General features: G+C 45.5%; 1 protein-coding gene across 2 annotated transcripts in view; it reads right to left on the bottom strand.

Moving 5' to 3' along the window:
• Nucleotides 1–20,227, bottom strand: part of SAP30BP (SAP30 binding protein) — a 95,820-nt gene that overhangs the window by 49,943 nt on the left and 25,650 nt on the right. Inside the window, exon 3 of one of the 2 annotated variants that reach the window (XM_069752036.1) lies at nucleotides 5,207–5,254. The exons of the other annotated variant lie outside the window; for it this stretch is intronic. Within the exon in view, the coding sequence (XP_069608137.1) occupies nucleotides 5,207–5,254 (48 nt within the window). The remainder of the gene's footprint in view (nucleotides 1–5,206; nucleotides 5,255–20,227) is intronic. 2 annotated transcript variants of the gene reach the window in all.

Here is a 20,227-nt window from a genome sequence, read left to right as displayed (position 1 = left end):
GGACGCAATGATGGACCGAAGGGACTCCATGCGGAAGTGACGGACACGTACATATTTGTTGAGCTGTTTTAGGTCCAGTATGGGCCGTACGCTGCCTCCTTTCTTGGGAACTACGAACAGATTGGAGTAGAACCCTCGGAAGCGGTCGGTCGTGGGGACCGGTACTATGACTCCTGCTTGAAAAAGCGAGACCACCACTTGGTGGTAGGCACGAGCCTTGGCTGGCGGTTTTGGGGGGGACAGAGAGGAAGAATCGGTCCGGTGGGTTGGAGGTGAAGTCTATTTTGTATCCGGAAGACACTAGTTCCCTGACCCACCTGTCTTCTGTAATAGGCAGCCAGACTTGATGAAAGAGCAAAAGTCGGCCGCCTACTGGTGTGGTGTCTTCCGGAGTCCGTGAGTCATGATGAGGAGAAAGTCTGAGATTTTCCTCCTCTGGGCTTAGGCTGGCCTGCTTTTGACTGCCAGGTCTTGTCCGACCTTTGCGTCGATCGTGAGTTGTCCCTGCGTGGGGAACGGTTTCGATTTTGTGCTGGACGCGAGACGGACCCGCCCGAGGAATTCTGAAAGGATCGGAATGGAGTTTGGTTACGCTTCTTGTAAGGGCGTTTAAGTCTGAGTTGGGGAAGAGAAGTACTCTTACCCCCGGTAGCATTGGATATCAGTGTCCAACTGTTCACCGAAAAGTCTCCCACTGAGGTAGCGGAGGTGTGTGAGGGACTTTGAGGCTGCGTCCGCTTTCCATTCCCGTAGTCAGAGGATAAAACGAATTGTGATGGCGTTTGATGCTATCCCCGCTACTCCTCTTGCTGAATCCAGAGCTGCATGAAGCATGTAGTCTGCTACAACTGCTATTTGAACCGCTTGGTCCGACAGCTCAGGAGCGGATGCTTGGAGAGCTGGTAAATTTTTTGCCCAGGCCAGAATGGCCTTGGTAGCCCAAACTGAGGCGAACGTGGGAGCCAGGGATGCTCCTGCTGCCTCGAAAATTGAACGAGCCATGCGTTCTACCTGCCAGTCTGCTGCATCCCTGAGGGTTGAGCTATCTGGCAGTGAAAAAAGGGTCTGTGCTGCTAGCCTAGAAACTGGGGGGTCCACTTAGGGTAGATCTGTCCATTCCTTGGTGTCCTTCTGTGGGAAGGGGTACCTCGCCTCCAGATATTTGCGATTAGCGATTTTTTTCTCAAGCTGTGAGAGCTGCTTCTTAAGGATCGCCTTAACCTTAGGCGGCTTCAGAGGTCCTTCAAAGGAAATCTTATGTTCTGGGGCCTCTGGTGGCGGATCAGAAATGTCCAGCACCCGATGGATGGAAGAGATTATGTCCTCAACTAGCGCTGTATTGCTAGGATGGATTGGGATCAGGTGCCTTCCGAATCCTGTGTATCACTGAGGCATCCCCTGCTGGGTGAGCTGGGGAGGAGTCCTTCTCTGGTCGGGGATTGCGGAGATCTGCATTGTCTGTCCCTGGAATGGGACGGTCTAGATGACCTGGAACGACGGTGTCTCTACCTAGAGGGGGATGACCGTGTGCTATGGGATGACGCAGATGGACTTGATCTATGGGTCTGCTTGCGTCCTGACCTAGACGTGGATGTGCCAGGGTCATCTTGTTCCTGAGTCAAGCTCTCCCTTTGCTGGGTAACAGTCATAGCCGAGGCATGACCCTGCAGAGCCTGAAGCAATGTGGAGGTTAGGTTATCTATAGACTGCGTCATAGACAGTCTTCTCCCCTCTGTACCAGTCTGTCACTGTAAATTTGTTTACTGTTAACGATATCTATAACCCTGTATGTAACCCCTTTTCACATGTACAGCACCATGGAAATAATGGTGCTATATAAATAAATAATAATAATAATAATAATAGATTGCGATATCGGAGTAGCCCATTCCGGCGTGGCATTAGACACCGAGGCATTGGCAGGGGCTTCTTGGGGCTCGGACACATTAGTTTGCATGCAGTTCTGGCAATGCGGGTACGTGCTTGCCACTGGGGAGACCGGTCCCGCAGGCTGTGCAGAATGCATAATAGCAGTTCTGCCTGGTTCTCTTGGACCTTGAGCCCGGCATAGTGCACAAAGTGCAGAAGGGCTGCCGGCAGAGGACCTTACAGGGGTAGAGAAACCTATAGGGGAGCCTTATAGGTAATATGAATTCACAGCTGAGTAAAGAACCCAGCTGCGATCTTACCCCACCAGTGTGCCCCTAGGTCCAGCGCAGAAGATCCACTGTCCTGTGCCCCCGGGAGACTGGCTGCCTGGTCCTGGTCCTACAGACCGGGAGATGCAGGGTTAATCTACAGCAGAAAATGGCTGCTGAGAAGGAGAGGAAGGAGGAGGAGGGGGCGGAGAGCTGGAAAAAGGCGGCAAGGCTGTGTAAAAACGCGCCCTTTCTGCCTTGATCCACCCCCTTTATGACACTATAGAGTGTCATATTTGTCATCCGGGGGGTGGGCTGGGGGGAGGAGAGGAGGCGGCGGCTTCAGCTAGGCCGAAGCCGGGGCCTAAATTAGATGCCTGAGGCCCAGAAGGGCTCCAGGCCGGCGCGAAAGTCCGGGAGAGGGTCGGATCTGAACCGGACCCCCCCCCCCCGGATTTAAAGGCAGGATGGCGGTGGGGCTATAAGCGGAAGGGGGAGCCTGGTTGGGGTCTCCCTGAGGCAGTATAGAGCTGATGCTGCCGCAGAGACAGGGGTGCAGGGAGCCCTGTGTCTGTCTGTGCCATGCCTGCCTGCACTCCCCCCGGCCCTAACAAGAGCCCGCAGCTGGGCTGGGGTCCCTGGATGCAGGCGCAGTGTGCTGGGCCATTGCTGGGACCTGTAAAGTGCTGCCTGTACAGGCCCTACCTGAGGTGTCTCAACCTAATACCCCCAGAGGGGGATTAGGGAGGGTGCTGTTGTCACACCTTCAGGGGCCTTTATCCTCGCCTCGACCTCAACCCAGAAACCAAAAGGAATTGGGGAAGGAGGGGGGTCTCGACTTCGAACCAGCACCCGAGGGACTGGGGAAGGAGCAACATGGGGAATAGCCATCTCTACTTCAACTAAGCACCCCGTAATAGGGGGCCGAGGAAGGAGCCATGCCGGGAGTCTCACAGGAGACCCTCTTTTCTTCATCTGTAATCCCGTCGGGAAAAACGGTGTTAAAAAAAAAAAAATCTTTAGGTGTGCCTCCTATGCGACACTAAGCAAAAACTGGAGAAGGCTGACGCCGTCCAGGGGTGTATACTGAAGAGCAGGAGCCACAGTTAATCTTTTTCAGATTAGGCATAGTGTCGCCTCCTAGTGGACAGCAGCATTAACACCCATGGTCCTGTGTCCCCCAATGAGGCGACAGAGTAACACTGTATGTGTTTTGTTTTGATAGCCCTTTTGGATGCTTTAGGGAAAGACATGCTGTACCCTTGTCCAGCACGGGACAGAAATGGCTAATCTCCAAATATATACTGCATATATACTGCAGGGAAGGCTAATAACTACGCAGCTCTAAGACAGCGCAGGTCTGCAAAAGCAAGTGCACTATGTGTATGGCAGTGCAGCTCTGCCTAAAAAGGCCAGTGGATATATGGCAGTGCAGCACTTACCCAAGGTCCTGCGGCCCTGAGAGTGGTCCTCCTGGAGCCTTCTGTCAAGGAACCGCTGAAATATGTCAGGTTTGCTCTGGTGCCACTAAAGATGGCCCCTGGGATTCAAAGAAGGCGCTCTCGCACTGAGTGAGAAATGCCAAGCAGGGGACTAAATTACCGATGCCGGACGGGAAAACACCAAGGAGCCGTGACACGCTGCAGGAGCCCCCCACCCCGGTACTCACCACCAGAGTAGAAAAAGCATTGTTGATGCTGAAAAAACTTAGAGCTACTGCTCTGCCTGCAGTATGGACGGTGCAGAAACCCTCAATCCACCATCTCTTTGTCAGGGAGGTGGAGAGGGACCATCCGCCTCCGTCCATCACCTCTGTTCAATCAGTGGTGATGCAGTGGGGGCTGCATAGACGCCAATGGTGCCTCTGTACATTCTAAGGGTTAACTCCCCTAGGATGGGACAGGGCTGTTGTCCGGCTGTAGCCTGGCTCAGAAGGGGGTACAAGAAGGCGACAATCCATGTTCCCGTCTGTTGCTGGTGTGGGAAGATCGGCGCCCTGAAGGGAACAGTCACCCCTAAAATAGCTCAGGCCTGGCTTGCATGGTGCACTCCACGTTTCCGCCTGTTGTTGGTTGGGGGAGATCGAATCCTTGAAAGGATCTATCGCCCCTATATTCCTTGTAGAAAATAGTAAAAAGTAAAAAATAAAATAAATTATGGTCTGAATAGCAGACCCATGTGCCTCCTACGGACACTAAGCATGAACTGGTTCGGGCTGGAGCCAGTGGTAAGTGCATACTGCAGAGGAGGAGATCACTTTCTTTGTATCACTCAGTGTCAGCCTCCTAGTGGCAGCAGCATACACCCACGGTCTGTGTTCCTCAATGAGGCGAAGGAGAAATCACAGTCTCCTATGAACTCTAGCCATGAGCTAGCTTTCATAGTGAAGTTAACACAGGCATGGTGGTCTTCAGCAGATCCTTAGCGGTCTCGGAAACCCATAGTGGCCCTATTGCTACGTTACGGGAGTGCTAATGGGCGGTTAGAAAAGCTTACCCCCTGTGACAGGCTGTAAATGCCGTAGTCACAGATTGACAGCAATACTCAGCTTTACAGCAAAAGGCGGAGCTTTTTTCCATGTGCGGCTGTTAGAGGCAGATGATGGCTGAATAATACAGCCGTTCATCTGCTGGCAAAAAAATTCTGAGCCCCCATCAAAGTCAGGGAGCCTTCATATGATGTAACTGTAAGTCATATGTCGTTAAAAGGGTTAAAGGTGTTGCCTTAACTTCGTAAAATGGGTAAAATTTTAAAGTGTCTAAAAACAAGCAGCTTTGCATTTCACTGCTTATTGAAAATGTCAGGAGCATGGAAGAGAAGATCGAGCAAAACCAATAGGCACAATATTCATACGAATAAAAAAAACAAAGCAACAAAAGGTGGGAACTACAAACTATACATATATAGCAGAGACAGGTAAGCGACACCATAAAAACCTCAGGACACTATTTACATCCAAATACTATGCATAAGATAAGAGAACTTGCTCTATAGGAGACAGGAAGGGTGTTAGCAGGGCAGAGGACACACAGGAGTTAGCCATGCCATCTAACCCTCTCCCAAAATACCTTTGTTTCATCAGTCTCCTGATTGTCTTTCTCAGAATCGTCCTCTTCCTACAAAAACAAGAATTTACAGGGTTTAGGAAATAGGAGTCCAATCATTACGCTAGAGAGGAAGAAATGCCTGTGACACAAACAGCAGACATGGTGTTGGAGGAGTGGAGGGAAAATTCACTTGTAACGCTGAAATTTTGGGGCTTATTTACCAATCACAATAGTGCATCAAACACCACTTAAAACACACCCGGTTACTAGGTGCTGCCACTAATCTGTGCTGATTAGGGTAGCTATGGGCATAATCAGTCTCCTTCACCTTCTGACAGCTGACAAAATAGTCCCTGTATACTTTCCCCATCAATAGGAGATTTCCCAGCAATACTGCTAAGCTACAACAGGCAGGGCAGGCCATAAGTCATTTCTTTTGATGTTCTGTAGTGAACAGAGGCTTACTGTACAGATAAATAGCTACGGGAAAATGACCAAATATTCAGGATATGCTGCTCATTACGTGGCCATGCACACTGCTATGCTTTGAACACAAGATGGCGCCACGATATACAGTACAGACCAAAAGTTTGGACACACCTCATTTAAAGATTTTTCTGTATTTTCATGACTATGAAAAAATGTAAATTCACACTGAAGGCATCAAAACTATGAATTAACACGTGGAATTATATACATAACAAAAAAGTGTGAAACAACTGAAATTATGTCATATTCTAGGTTCTTCAAAGTAGCCACCTTTTGCTTTGATGACTGCTTTGCACACTCTTGGCGTTCTCTTGATGAGCTTCAAGAGGTAGTCACCGGGAATGGTTTTCACTTCACAGGTGTGCCCTGTCAGGTTTAATAAGTGGGATTTCTTGCCTTATAAATGTGGTTGGGACCATCAGTCGTGTTGTGCAGAAGTCTGGTGGATACACAGCGGAGAGTCCTACTGAATAGACTGTTAGAATTTGTATTATGGCAAGAAAAAAACATCTAAGTAAAGAAAAACGAGTGGCCATCATTACTTTAAGAAATGATGGTCAGTCAGTCCGAAAAATTGGGAAAACTTTGAAAGTGTCCCCAAGTGCAGTGGCAAAAACCATCAAGCGCTACAAAAAAACTGGCTCACATGAGGACTGCCCCAGGAAAGGAAGACCAAGAGTCACCTCTGCTTCTGAGGATAAGTTTATGCGAGTCACCTGCCTCAGAATTCGCAGGTTAACAGCAGCTCAGATTAGAGACCAGGTCAATGCTGTTATTTTTCAACAGGACAGTGACCCCAAAACACCTCCAGGCTGTGTAAGGGCTATTTACCAAGGAGAGTGATGGGGTGATACGCCAGATGACCTGGCCTCCACAGTCACCAGACCTGAACCCAATCGAGATGGTTTGGGGAGAGCTGGACTTAAGCATCTCTGGGAACTCCTTCAAGATTGTTGGAAGAAGATTCCCGGTGACCACCTCTTGAAACTCATAAAAAAAAGAATGCTAAGAGTGTGCAAAGCAGTCATCAAAGCAAAAGGTGGCTACTTTGAAGAACCTAAAATATAAGACATAACAAAAAAGTGTGAAACAACGGAAATTAAGTATATAATTCCACATGTGTTAATTCATAGTTTTGATGCCTTCAGTATGAATGTACAATTTTCTGTCATGAAAATACAGAAAAATCAGAAAATGGGAAGGTGTGTCCAAACTTTCAGTCTGTTCTGCATGTTGTAACTCTACGAGATCCTTTATAAAATGGATATTTTTTCCTTTTAGATTCTATCATCTGCGCAATGGATAAGATATTTAATGGTGGGACCACCCATTCTGAAACCAACTTACAGCAATTCCTAATATATGCTTAGCATGTAATTCCATGAGTTTGGGTAAATCAAGGGGTTGTTGGGGGAAGCTACACACAGTCATACATATTTCTTCAGATGGCACTGCAGGAAAACAAAGTACTATGTGGCAATAATTAAAGGGAATCTGTCAGCAAGTTTTTGCTATGTAATGTGAAGACATGCTGGGTTAAAACACAGATTTTAACCACAAAAAAAATGTTTTAGTCCCAGATTTAAATTTTCCCAGGGAAAAACGGGTAAAAATGGCACAACAAATTAGTCCCACAATTTCTGCTGAACCTGGCAATACCTCATATGTGGCTATACAGTATTACTTAGCCATTAAGAGAAACTTGGGAGGGACGGAGCGCTATTTGCCTCTTGAACAACAAATTATTATAGAATAGTTTGCGGACTCCATATACAGATCCCTAAGTGCCAGAAGAGCAGAATCCCCCCTAAAGTGATCACATTTTGGAAATTACACCCCTCTGAGAATTTACACTTCCCCATTTCCTGGAGATAGTGAAGAACAATTCTCCTTATGTCCAGAGTGCGGAACTCCTTTTCTTTTTCATTCGTTGTTTTTTGACAGGAGGGAAGGATTATTTCCTGAGACCTGTGGGACTCCGAAACCACCTTAGGTAAGAACGATGGGTCTAATTGAAGAATAAGTCAGTCTTCCACAACCCTCATGTAGGGCTCATTAATTGACAGAGCCTGTAATTCACAAACTCTCCTGGCTGTAGTTATCTATAGATGATAATGGTTCAGAAGGTGGTAGTGTGAGCCCTTTAAGAACGATATTGAAGTCCCAGGAAGGGATTAGTTTAGTAATTCTAGGACGTTGGCGAGATGCTGCTGTTATAAATTACCTTAACCCAGTGGTGGTTGGCTAGGGTCTGGTCGAAATAGGAACTTGGATCCACCACTTGGACCTACCACTTGGACCTTGAGGGTACTAGGTTTGAGACCTTTCTTCAGACCTTCCTGTAGGAAATCCAGGATTCTTGAAATGTTTGGCTGATGTAGGTCTTGCTGTTCATGTGCACTCCATGAGATGAAGGTCTTCCATATCTACTGATATATGGCGTTCGTCACTAGTTTCCTACTTCTCTGCAGAGTTTTAATAAATATCTGAAAAACCACTGGTTTTCAGAATCAAGAATCCAGAAGCCAGGCAGTTAGGTGTAGCTTCTTGGGATTCGGATGATGAATGTCCTTGCCCCTTTGTATCAGTAAGTAATTGTTAGTTTGCTTACTGTAAGTGATATCTATAATTTGCATGTAACCCCTTCTCATGTACAGCACCATGGAATCAATGGTGCTATATAAATAAAAAATAATGAACTGGTCCCTAGTGAAGGTGGTCTCTGAATGGAGGAAGTGTTACGACCCCTTCTATACTTAAGTTGTTTAGTGTACCGAACCAGCTTCTCTTTGGCCAGAATGGTGCTACTAGAATCACCTTGGCTTTTTCGGATATTACTTTTTGTAGGACTCTTGGTTGGATTGGCACAGGAGGGAAGGTATGTGCCAGTTTGAATTTCTACCGGTGAGCCAACGCGTCCACCCCTAGGGCAAGCATCGTGTGGATCTAGGAAAAAAAAAAATTGAGCCACCTTCGCGTTCTGACCACTTGCGAAGAGGTCCACTTCCGGAAGACTCCACTTTCTGGTTAATGTTTGAAAGACCTGAGGGTCTAGACCCCATTCCCCTGGATGAATTCTCATTCTGCTGAGAAAGTCGGCCTGTATGTTGATTGACCCCCTTTTATGTGGAGAGCAGACGAGAGGTGTTCTTCGGCTCAGGAGAATATTGTTGCCGAAATTGATTTTAGATGTTCGTGTCTCGTGCTCCCTTGATGACGGAGGTGGGCTACTGTTGTCATGTTGTCTGAGTAGAGCTTCACATGGGTACTTTGAACTAGAGATATAGCGGCTCTGAGCACCTCCTCTACCGCCTTTAGTTCTCTGACGTTTGAGGATTGTTGGATGACTGTCTGACCAGAGATCCTGGGATACCTCCTGGGAAAGCATGGCTCCCCATTCCTTTCTGCTTGCATCTACTTTTATGGTGACCATGGGGGTTCTGCATCCAAAGTACACCTTTGTTTAGGTTCTTTGGGCAGAGTCACCAGTATAAAGACGCTTTTACCTGAGGTGGTATTGGGATCTTTCTGTTTAAGGACTCTGGGGATCCATCCCAATTTGGAAGAATATGAGCCTGTACAATTCTCGTATATGCCTGGGCCCACGCTACCATCTGGATGCAGGATGTCATGGATCCGAGGACTGACATGGCACACCTTATTGACGTTACCTTCTTGCTTTGTAGTATTTTTATCCTTGATCTTAATAGGATATGTTTTGTTTGGACAAAAAGGATGTTTGTTTGTGAGAATGTAGAAACCATGTCTGATTTTTTCTGGTTCACTAACCAACCCAGGGATGACAGGATCTGAGTTGTTATATGCAGATGTTCCTGGAGTATCGGTATTAAGGATGCCACCAGCAGAAAGTTCGTTGAGGTACGGAATGATGTATGCCATGACTTGAGACATGATCTTTGTGAAAATCCCTAGTGAAGATGATATTCCGACTGGGAAAACATTGAACTGATAGGGTACTATATATTTTCACTTGACGACCACGAACCTTAGGAACTTTGATAGGTCATCGAATTAATGGTGCTATATAAATAATAGGTCAGATGATTAGGAATGTGATCGTATGCATACTGTAGATCGATCGCTACCGTGACTAAATCTTGGCCTATTTGAGGGACTGTTGACCTGACGGATTCCATCTTGAACTTTCTTTATACTATGTAATGGTTAAGGGGTTTCAAGTTGATTATGGCCTGATGAGTTCAGTTTTTTTTTTATTAGGAAAAGATTGGAATATTGTAATCTGTTCTTTTCCTTTTAAGGGACAAGGGAGACTACCTTTGAGGACAGTAGGTTTTTACTTCCGCAACCAAGGTGGCTTGTAGTTCTGGAGAGGAGAGTTGTGTCACCTTTACTCTCAAAATTAGAGTCATCTAAAAGATTAACAAAAACACATGCAAAGGCTTCCTAAGCAATTAAAATGGTCCCTTAGTCTGTTTTAGTAGGCTCCACAATCATGGGCAAGACTGCTGACTTGACAGATGTCCAGAAGGCAGTCACAGATACACTCCACAAGGAGGGTAAGCCACAAACGGTCATTGCTAAAGAAGATTGCTGTTCACAGAGTGCTGTATCCAACCATATTCATGGAAAGTTGAGTGGAAGGAAAAAGTGTGGTAGAAAAAGGTGAACAAGCAACTGAGGTAACCGCATCCTTGAAAGGATTGTTAAGAAAAAGCCATTCAAAAATTTGGGAGAAATTAACAAGGAGTGGACTGCTGCTGGAGTCATTGCTTCAAGAGCCACCACACACAGATGTATCTAGGACATGGGCTACAAGTGTCGCATTCCTTGTGTCAAGCCACTCATGACCAATAGACAACGCCAGAAGCATCTCATCTGGGCCAAGGAGAAAAAGAATTGGACTGTTGCTCAGTGCTCCAAGGTGTTGGTTTCAGATGAAAGTAAATTTTGCATTTCATTTGGAAATCAAGGTCCCAGAGTCTGGAAGAAGAGTGGATAGACACACAATTCAAGCTGCTTGAGGTCTAGTGTCAAGTTTCCACAATCAGTGATGGTTTGTTGTGGAGCCATGTCATCTGCTGGTGTAGGTCCACTGTGTTTTAACAAGACCAAAGTCAGCGCAGCCGTCTACCAGGAATTTTTAGAGCACTTCATGCTAAAGCTTTTTGGAGATGGAAATTTAATTCTCCAGCAGGTCTTGGAACCTGTCCACACTGCCAAAAGTACCAATAACTGGTTTAAAACAGTCAGTATCACTGTGCTTAATTGGCCAGCAAACTCACCTGACCTTAACCCCATAGAGAATCTATGGGGTATTGTCAAGAGGAAGATGTGAGACACCAGACCCAACAATGCAGATTAGCTGAAGGCTGCTATCAAAGCAACCTTTCACCTAAGCAGTGCCACAGGCTGATCGCCTCCATGCCATGCCGCATTGATGCAGTAATTGATGCAAAAGGAGCCCCAACCAAGTAATGAGTGCATTTACTCAACATTTCAGTAGGCCAACATCTTGGATTTTAAAAGCATTTTTCAAGCTGGTGTTATAAAGTATTCTAATTTACTGATATAATGACTTTTGGGTTTTCATTGGCTGTAAGCCATAATCATCAACCTAAAGAGAAATAAATACTTGAAATAGATCACTCTGTTTGTAATCACTCTATATACGAGTTTCACTTTTAGTATTGAAGAACTGAAATAAATTAACTTTTTGATGATATTCTAATTTTGCGAGAAGCACTTGTATTTCTCTTTAAAGGAATAGAGCATAACTTCATCATTCCCCTCCAGGATCTAAACCAGAGTGCTCGCCTTACCGAGTTTGATAAGCCTGATGACCTTGCTGCCACTCTTAGGCTACGTTCACATTAGCAACGCGTCGCTGTTGCGTCGGCGACGCACGGAAAAACGCGTTTTGCGACGCGTGCGTCGTTTTTTGCCGAAATCGGACGCAAGAAAAATGCAACTTGTAGCGTTTTCTTGCGTCCGACGCTAGCGTCTAAAACGACGCACGTGTCGGAAAACGCGTGCAAAAAGACGCACGCGTCCCCTATGTTAAACATAGGGGCGCGTCGCCGCTGCGTCGCCGACGCAACAGCGACGCTAATGTGAACGTAGCCTTACGGACTCTCCAAGGCGTCTGCCAGGAACACCGTTGCCTTCTTGAGGAGAGGTAGAGAAACCAGAATGTCCTCTCTAGGAGTACCCGTAGGCAGGTGTTCTTCCAGTTGTCCAAGCCAACGGGATATGGACCGAACCACACAGGTAGAGATGGCGTTGGTATTCAATAATGTCGCCGAGGTCTCCCAGGATTTTCTTAAAAGACTATCCATCTTGCGCTCTAGGGGGTCCTTCACCTGTGAGGAATCCTCAAGCGCCAAGGTTGTCTTCTTGCCTATACGTGCGATCTGGACATTAATTTCCGGTATTTCTGACCAGCATGCAGCCAGGGAATCTGTCTTTCAGCTCAGCGGGAGTGTTCAGCCTTTTCTCTGGGTATTCCCACTCCTCTAGTACAAGGTCCCAAATATTTTAATGGATGGGAAATACTTGTTTTATCCTTGACCAGAGACTGTCGAACATTTCTTCCTGTACTGTCTGGGAAGTTCTCTCCTTCTCTACCGCCATAGTTCTCCTTACACCCAAAAGGAGTTCTTCCATATTTTACGAGAAGTAGTATTTCTCCTGTTGTGAGGTCTCCGTGTCCAGACCTAGCTCGCACCCTTCCAGAATTGACATTTCATCCTGATATTCATCGTCCCCTTCCATTTTCAGGTTAATCTTTCTTTTTTTAGACCCTGGGGGGACACTGGGGGAGGGTGTGGGCTGAGAAAGAGGCCAGGGAGGTTTTGATCTCCTGGCGGACTATGCCTCTGATTTCTTCTATTAAGGAAAGCTGTTCTTCCCTGATGATCCTTTCAGTGCCTGCTTTACATAAGGCTTTCTTTATGGGAAGAATCCAGTTTTTTTGTGCAGGCTGCACATTTGCGTGAAGGCTTGGATCTGCTCTCTGGTGCAGGTTCCTTGTTCCCCTGGAAGAGACAGGCGAAGGAATAGTAATATATTGCACTTGCACCCAGGTGAATGACTCCCAGTACCAGCATACTAACTGGGACTGGATAGGTGGTGGGATCTGCAGATGCAGAGCGGGAAGAACCTGGCACCTCCATGATACAAACATAAGGTTGGTCCAACCTTGAGGTGTCTTTCTTATCTGGGGCTCTTATATAGGTGACTGAATCCAACACCTGCCCTCCTCATTAGGGGACCTTCTCCCCCTGATGTCCAGGTGTGAGGGGCAAGGCCCAACACCTATCAGCGACCGAAACCACTGTTTCTCCTATAACGGTCTTTTGCAATGCGTTCCAGGGTGGAACGCAAGGACCCGGAAGCACTTACGGCGCCGCTGCACGTACAGACCAGGAAGCTGCATGCGCTTCAGCGTGATGCATCGAAGCTTCTCACACCAGCAGAGATGGGCTGGATAGCTCGGATAGGCCTCCAGCCCAAAGAAACCCTCAGACCTTGCCTAAAGGTACGGACTGGCGGGAGTCCCGAATCCCTTATGGAGACGGGAGCAGCGTCTGAGGAGGAGAGGAATGCCTGTCGGTTCCCTGCTGCTCGGCTATGCCAATTTTCACTGGGTGTCTGCGGTCGGTTAGCACAGCACACTGTTGGATGACCTTTTCATCCCTGACAAGGACAGGAATAACACTGAGGGGAGGATGTGATAGGGGCTATCTGAGCTCCTTTGTGTTTCCCGTCCCTATTAAAGGGGTTACATCCTCCCGTGTGCTGTCCGGGGGAGGGGGGCGGGGGTTCGTTTAAAGAAAAAGTGATTGCTGGCAAATAAAGGCTAATCTCAATTTTTACAGGAAACATCTTGATAATCACCAAGACAATACAACAACAATCTCTCCTACTTGTTTTCCATCTATCTCCATCCCTCCTCCTTTGACTGACAGTTCTAGCTTAATAAAGCCAGAGAAGGGCATACATGGAAAACAAGCAGGTGGGAAGGTGTAGTCAAATGTTTGGCCTTGCTATGATGCCCTGAGAGCCTGATGAACAGTTATTCTGTACCAATAGATGTGCCAAAGCTTTCCAAGGCAAAGCGGATTCAGGAAAAATTTGGAGATATTCTTCCTGAAGCGGCTTTGCTGATGGTTTTGCAATCGCTTTTGCAGCATCTGTTTTCTCTAATTTAAACTATAACAAGTGGCTTACAAACCCTAAAGCTGAGGTTACGCAAAGCTTTGAGCGGAATCTACCTGAAAAAGACGTTATGTGCACATACCCTAAGATTGTTCTTTTCTGACAAACTGTACTTTATTTTGTTGGTAAATTTAGGTCAATGTATTTTGCATTAATGAATAAAAACATGTAAAAGATTTATACCAAAGGGTTGAGTAGCAAACATATACTTAGGCATGAGATGTAGAGCCTGCCATCATGAGAGAACAACAAAACGTTAAGTTTTATTATATCCTCTAATCGGGAGTGCTTGAATTATCTTGAGAATAGGTTTACTTTGTCTAGACTACTGTAGAATGTTTTTTACCTTAGCATTGGGGGAGTAATAGGACAAGTAAGAGCAAGCCACCGTAGCGCAGAGGCACCAAATCCTGTATTATAAGGCTGTGTGCACACGTTCCGGATTTTTCGCTATAAAAACGCATAAAAAAACGCATCGCGGTAAAAAAAAGCAGCATGTTCATTAATTTTGCGGATTTTTTGCGGATTTCCCACTATATTATTGTATTGGGAAAATCCGCAAAAAAAGGGAGAAAAAAGCGAAAAAAACGCATGCGGATTTCTTGCAGAAAATGTCTGGTTTTGTGCAGAAAATTTCTGCATGAAATCCTGACGCGTGCACATAGCCTAAGGGTGCCAAGCACCGCTGCTAAGCAAGAACAGCCTAGTGGACATCATAGGGCTGTATAGTCTCATTATCTGTGATAAAATCTGATATGATACTTATTGATCCTATATGACAAAGCAACTATTCTAATGCGTGTAAAGAGATATAATTTGACCTTCTGTTACTTTGTATATATTTTGTGAGACAGTGAACGGCATTATTGTGAATGATGGAGTCTTATTTAGTTTATGAGGGCTGGGCTTGCAGGTTAGCGGGAGAGTTGGGCGGGTCTGGCTAACCACCACCACCTACCTCCCATCAATGGGTGTGTCTCATGGGATATAATGAGACTGTTTGGTCACATGGTCTCTATGTTGGAAGTTCCTGGAAGAAGACAGGCTTCCTGGAAAGCACATGGAGGCGGTCATGGGCCTGCAGAGTCCAGGATGGCTATCTGAACTGGGGAAGCTACCGTCCTTTTGAAGGTCTGGAGCTGCCAGACTGGAACTTGTCGAGCCAGTCACAGTATGGTCAGTGGTCCCAAGCAAGGCAGCTTCTCTGGTAGTCAGCATGTGGAGCGGAGCTCCTGTAAGGTAACCTCGGACAAGGGGGTTGTATGAAAGGCAGACAGGTGTATCTGCTATTGGAACAATACTGGTAGCCAGAACCTGTATTGCTGATGTAATGAAATGGACTGTACCTTATGCGGGTTTATGCTGTATCTAAATAAAACCGCATGGACTATTTAAGTGGAATATCATTCCTGCGTGCCTTAATCCCGCTGCCATGTGAGTGTTCCCCAACACATTCACTGAGCGCTATCTCACATTTGGTGCTAGACTGTGGGCATCGATCCAGGAGGTGCCTGGGAGGATTACAGCAGGTGATTGATGTGGATCGGCGGGTCCACGAACTCCGGGCGGCTTGTCGTGGATCGGTGGGTCCACGAAGATTAAAGTGATTACAGCTTGCGTTGGTGGGTCCACAAAGTTCTGTGCAGGGCCAGCAGCTGCAGCAGGAGCTATCGCAGCCCCAGCAGGAGCTGTCGCAGCCCCAGCAGGAGCTGGTGGGGTGTCCTAAGAGGACACTGGTGGACCAGGTCATACAAACTCTTAAAGGGCCAGTGCAAGCCCAGAGAGATAGTGTACTGTGCGAACTGTGGCCTGAGAGTGCCGTGGGGAGTCCACAGGGTGTACCCCAGAGAGGGGTGATATCCCTAAAAGGGGCGGAGTCCAAAAAGGGGGCTGTGACCCAAAAAGGGGCAGTGGCCTAAAAAGGGGCAGTGGCCCAAAAGGGTATGGTTGCTCAAAAGGGGGTGGGGTCCAAAAAGGGGGGAGTGTCCCAAGGCAAAAGGGGCGGCAGTTGTGCCATTTGTACTGTTGCCGGGAACAAGGTTCGAACAGTGCATGTCAGCTATCCTGTACTGAATATCAATCTGACAAGACATCACAGAGGTGTTTTGTGGAAGTCAATGAAGAACGCGTGACTGGACTTCTAGACTCGGGAGCTCGTTGACCCTGGTCAGCGCCACACTCCCTGCCTGATTCCCAGAAGGAAGTCAACTGCAACCATTGGGTCGCTAGGGACTACCCGGTGTCCAGGGTGTTCATTGAGACGCCCACGATCAGTATCCAGTCCCCTTTTAAATTTTAGTAATGAATCACTCTTTACAACATCATACAGCAGAGAGTTTCATAGTCTCACTGCTCTTACAGTAAAGAATCCGAGTTTGTTATTGCGCATAAACCTTCTTTCCTCCAGACGTAGAGGATGCCCCCTTGTCCCTGTCTTAAGGTACCGTCACACATAGCGACGCTGCAGCGATACCGACAACGATCCGGATCGCTGCAGCGTCGCTGTTTGGTCGCTGGAGAGCTGTCACACAGACAGCTCTCCAGCGACCAACGATCCCGAGGTCCCCGGTAACCAGGGTAAACATCGGGTAACTAAGCGCAGGGCCGCGCTTAGTAACCCGATGTTTACCCTGGTTACCATCCTAAAAAGTAAAAAAACAAACGCTACATACTTACCTACAGCCGTCTGTCCTCGGCGCTCTGCTTCTCTGGTCTGGCTGTGAGCGCCGGGCAGCCAGAAAGCAGAGCGGTGACGTCACCGCTCTGTATTCCGGCTGACCGACGCTCACAGCCAGAGCAGGAGGAGTGCAGAGCACAGCGCTGGAGGACAGACGGCTGTAGGTAAGTATGTAGTGTTTGTTTTTTTACTTTTAGGATGGTAACCAGGGTAAACATCGGGTTACTAAGCGCGGCCCTGCGCTTAGTTACCCGATGTTTACCCTGGTTACCAGCGAAGACATCGCTGAATCGGTGTCACACACGCCGATTCAGCGATGTCTACGGGGAGTCCAGCGACGAAATAAAGTTCTGGACTTTCTTCCCCGACCAGCGACAGCACAGCAGGGGCCTGATCGCTGCTGCCTGTCACACTGGACGATATCGCTAGCGAGGACGCTGCAACGTCACGGATCGCTAGCGATATCGTCTAGTGTGACAGTACCTTTAGGTCTACAAGTAAAAAGATCATTAGAAAGGTCTTTGTACTGTCACTTCCCCTGACGAAGCGGCTTTTTTCTGCCGCGATACGCGTTGGGCTCATCTGCCTCCCGGGCCTGTCACACTCTTGGCTGCCGTCTTCACCCTCCCTATTTCAGGTGACTATTGGGTAATTGGGTTGCACACCGCCCTGTCTGGGGTATTTTTCCTCATGGGACTACTCTGCTTCTTGCCTCTATTAGGAGGTGGCATGGGTTACATCCGCTTCATTATACTCTGATTCTCAATGGTGCGCCAATTCTTGGTTTAAATCTGTGCATCAGTTAGGGATTTAAAGGACCATTCATTTATCTATACGGAGTTTTGATGTCCCTTATTTGTGGTTGTAACCTTGTATAGGAGTATACTTTGATCCTTTGCAGTGTGTCCCAATAGCGGTACACATCTAATATTTTGTACAAAATTCGTTACTACTTTGGTGCTATATCTGCAGCACATGCAGTGTCGTACAGGCCTTATGTGTGGGGGGGAGGCAGTTGTTGTTTGTATTGGTTTTAACTGTTTTTAACTATGCTTCCAATAAAGTTGTTCCTTTTTGATATGCATTATTGGTGGTGTGCGAATATGTTTCAGTGGCGTCTTTTTCTGTTTGTTTTGATATTATCTTAGCCACTTGGGTTCGCACCCCCATTTTTCTTATATGAGTACTTAATATCAGAGTGCGCCAGCCTTTTTTCTATGATTTTGTCTTTGTACTGTCCCCTCATATATTTATTCATTAAAATAAGATCACCCCTTAGCCTTCGTTTTTCCAAACTAAATAGCCCCAAGTGTAATAACTTATCTTGGTATTGCAGACCCCCCAGTCCTCTAATAACCTTGGTCGCTCTTCTCTGCAGCCGCTCTAGTTCAGCTATGTCTTTCTTATACAACAATATCGGAAGGAGATATAAAAGGGGAGACTAGGGGCGCAGAGTCTAAGTGTAGGTGTATATTCACAGCAAGAAATATATATTGTTGCACTCACCCTTTAGATGTCTTGTATGTACATTCAATTGATCCGTATAATGGATCCACGCCTTATAATATTCCGGTATGCAGCACTATTGCAGGAACTATGCCAGCCTTGATCCAAGGATTGCATGTGAATACAATGGTTAGAGAAAAAAAATAATTCCTTTTTTGGCGCTTCCGGAAGACAAGGATAGTTTGAAGGTTGAGAGAATTTGCTCAGTACCAAATTTATTAGGACACTTTAATAAGAACAAAACAACGCATATTTATTAATTTATTCATCCATTTATTTTATTTTTATTTATTTTTTTTTCTCTTTACCCAACTTTTAAATTTTTAAATTTTGCTAAGACGATATGTAATTTAATTGTTTTTTAAATACTTTTCAAAAGGATTTACTGTGTAACTTTACAATTTATAATATATCTTGTATATTTATTTACATATATATATAATTTGTTTTTTTTTTATTATACCATTATAACATTTGATACACCAGGATTGGTTTAAGATTACACTGACTCACTTGGGGTGGAGTGTTAATCCCAATTAATTCAGGCACACCCCTGCTATGTGTTAGGAGTCACCAGTCTATAAAGATAACTTTCTTTTAAAACAATTTTAACCCCTTAGTGACCGAGCCAAATTTTTGAAATCTGACCAGTGTCACTTTATGTGGTAATAACTCTGCAACGCTTCAACAAATCCCAGTGATTTTGAGATTGTTTTTTCGTGACACATTATACTTTATGATAATGGTAAATTTTGTTCAACATTTTTTGTGTTTATTTATAAAAAATATCAAAAATTTGAGAAAAATGTTAAAAAATTAGCAATTTTCTAAATTCGAATGATTATCCCTTTAATCCAGATGGTCATACCACAGCAAACCATTAATAAATAACATTTCCCACATGTATGCTTTACATCAGGACCATTTGTAAAATATTATTTTATTTTGTTAGCAGTTTAGGAGGTTTAAAAATGTAGCAGCAATTTTTCATTTTTTCAAAGAAATTACAAAATTTATTTTTTTAGGGACTTATCCATGTTTGAAGTGACTTTAGGGGTCCCATATATTGGGAAACCCACAAACATGATACCATTTTAAAAACAGCACCCCCTGACATATCAAAAACTGCTGTCAGGTAGTTTATTAACCCTTCAGGTGCTTTACAGGAATTAATGCAAAGTGGTATGACAGAAATGAAAATGTGTATTTTTACCACCTAAATGTCTCTAACTTCTAAACAGATTACTACAGCAATCAGACTCTAAGGCCACTATTTGGCCATGAATTGCCATGGCAAACATCAGGACAACAAAATCATGATCTGAGGGTACCAATTGGGACAAAGAAGAAGCCCCCACGCTCTGTTAACCATTTATAATGATGTAGTCACTATTGACAGCAGCATCTAAGGGGTTAAACAGATTTAGATGGTGCAAATACTGATCGTGGCTGGTACAGCAAGTTGTCAGCTATAGTGTACAACTGACAGATGCTGGATTGTCACCTGTATGGGGATACTATTCTCTTATAACTCAGGTCAGTTAAAAGACGTATTGGCGGTCATTAAGGGGTTAAAAGCACATATAATACCTGATGAAGGCCGTTGTGGGCTGAAACGCGTTGTTTTGTTCTTATTAAAGTGTCCTAATAAATTTGGTACTGAGCAAATTACCTCAACCTTCAAACTATCCTTGTCTTTCGGAAGCGCCAAGAAAGGAATTTCTTTTTTCTCTAACCATTTCTTATACAACGGAGACCAGAACTGTACACAGTATTCTAAGTGTGGTCGAACTAGTGACTTGTATAGAGGTAAAATTATGTTCTCCTCATGAGCATCTATGCCTCTTTTAATGCATCCCATTATTTTATTTCCCTTTGTAGCACTGGCCACTAAATTTGAGTTTGTCGTTCACCCATACACCCAGGTCTTTTTCATTGATGGTTTTACAATTAAGTAGATAGTTATACATCTTATTACTTCTGCCCATGTCCATGCCCTTACATTTATTCCCATTATAGCTCATTTGCCATTTATAAGCCCAAGCTTCTAGTTTATATACAGTAAATCATTCTGTAATATAAAATTGTCTTCCTCTGTACTGATTACCCTGCAGAGTTTAGTGTCATCTGCAAATATTGAATTTCTGCTCTGTATGCCCCCTACAAGGTCA

This window comes from Ranitomeya imitator, chromosome 2 (assembly GCF_032444005.1).
Source record: "Ranitomeya imitator isolate aRanImi1 chromosome 2, aRanImi1.pri, whole genome shotgun sequence".
In the NCBI taxonomy this organism is placed as follows: domain Eukaryota; kingdom Metazoa; phylum Chordata; class Amphibia; order Anura; family Dendrobatidae; genus Ranitomeya; species Ranitomeya imitator.
Note: the sequence above shows the minus strand (reverse complement) of the source record. Positions and strands in the feature narration are given on the sequence as shown.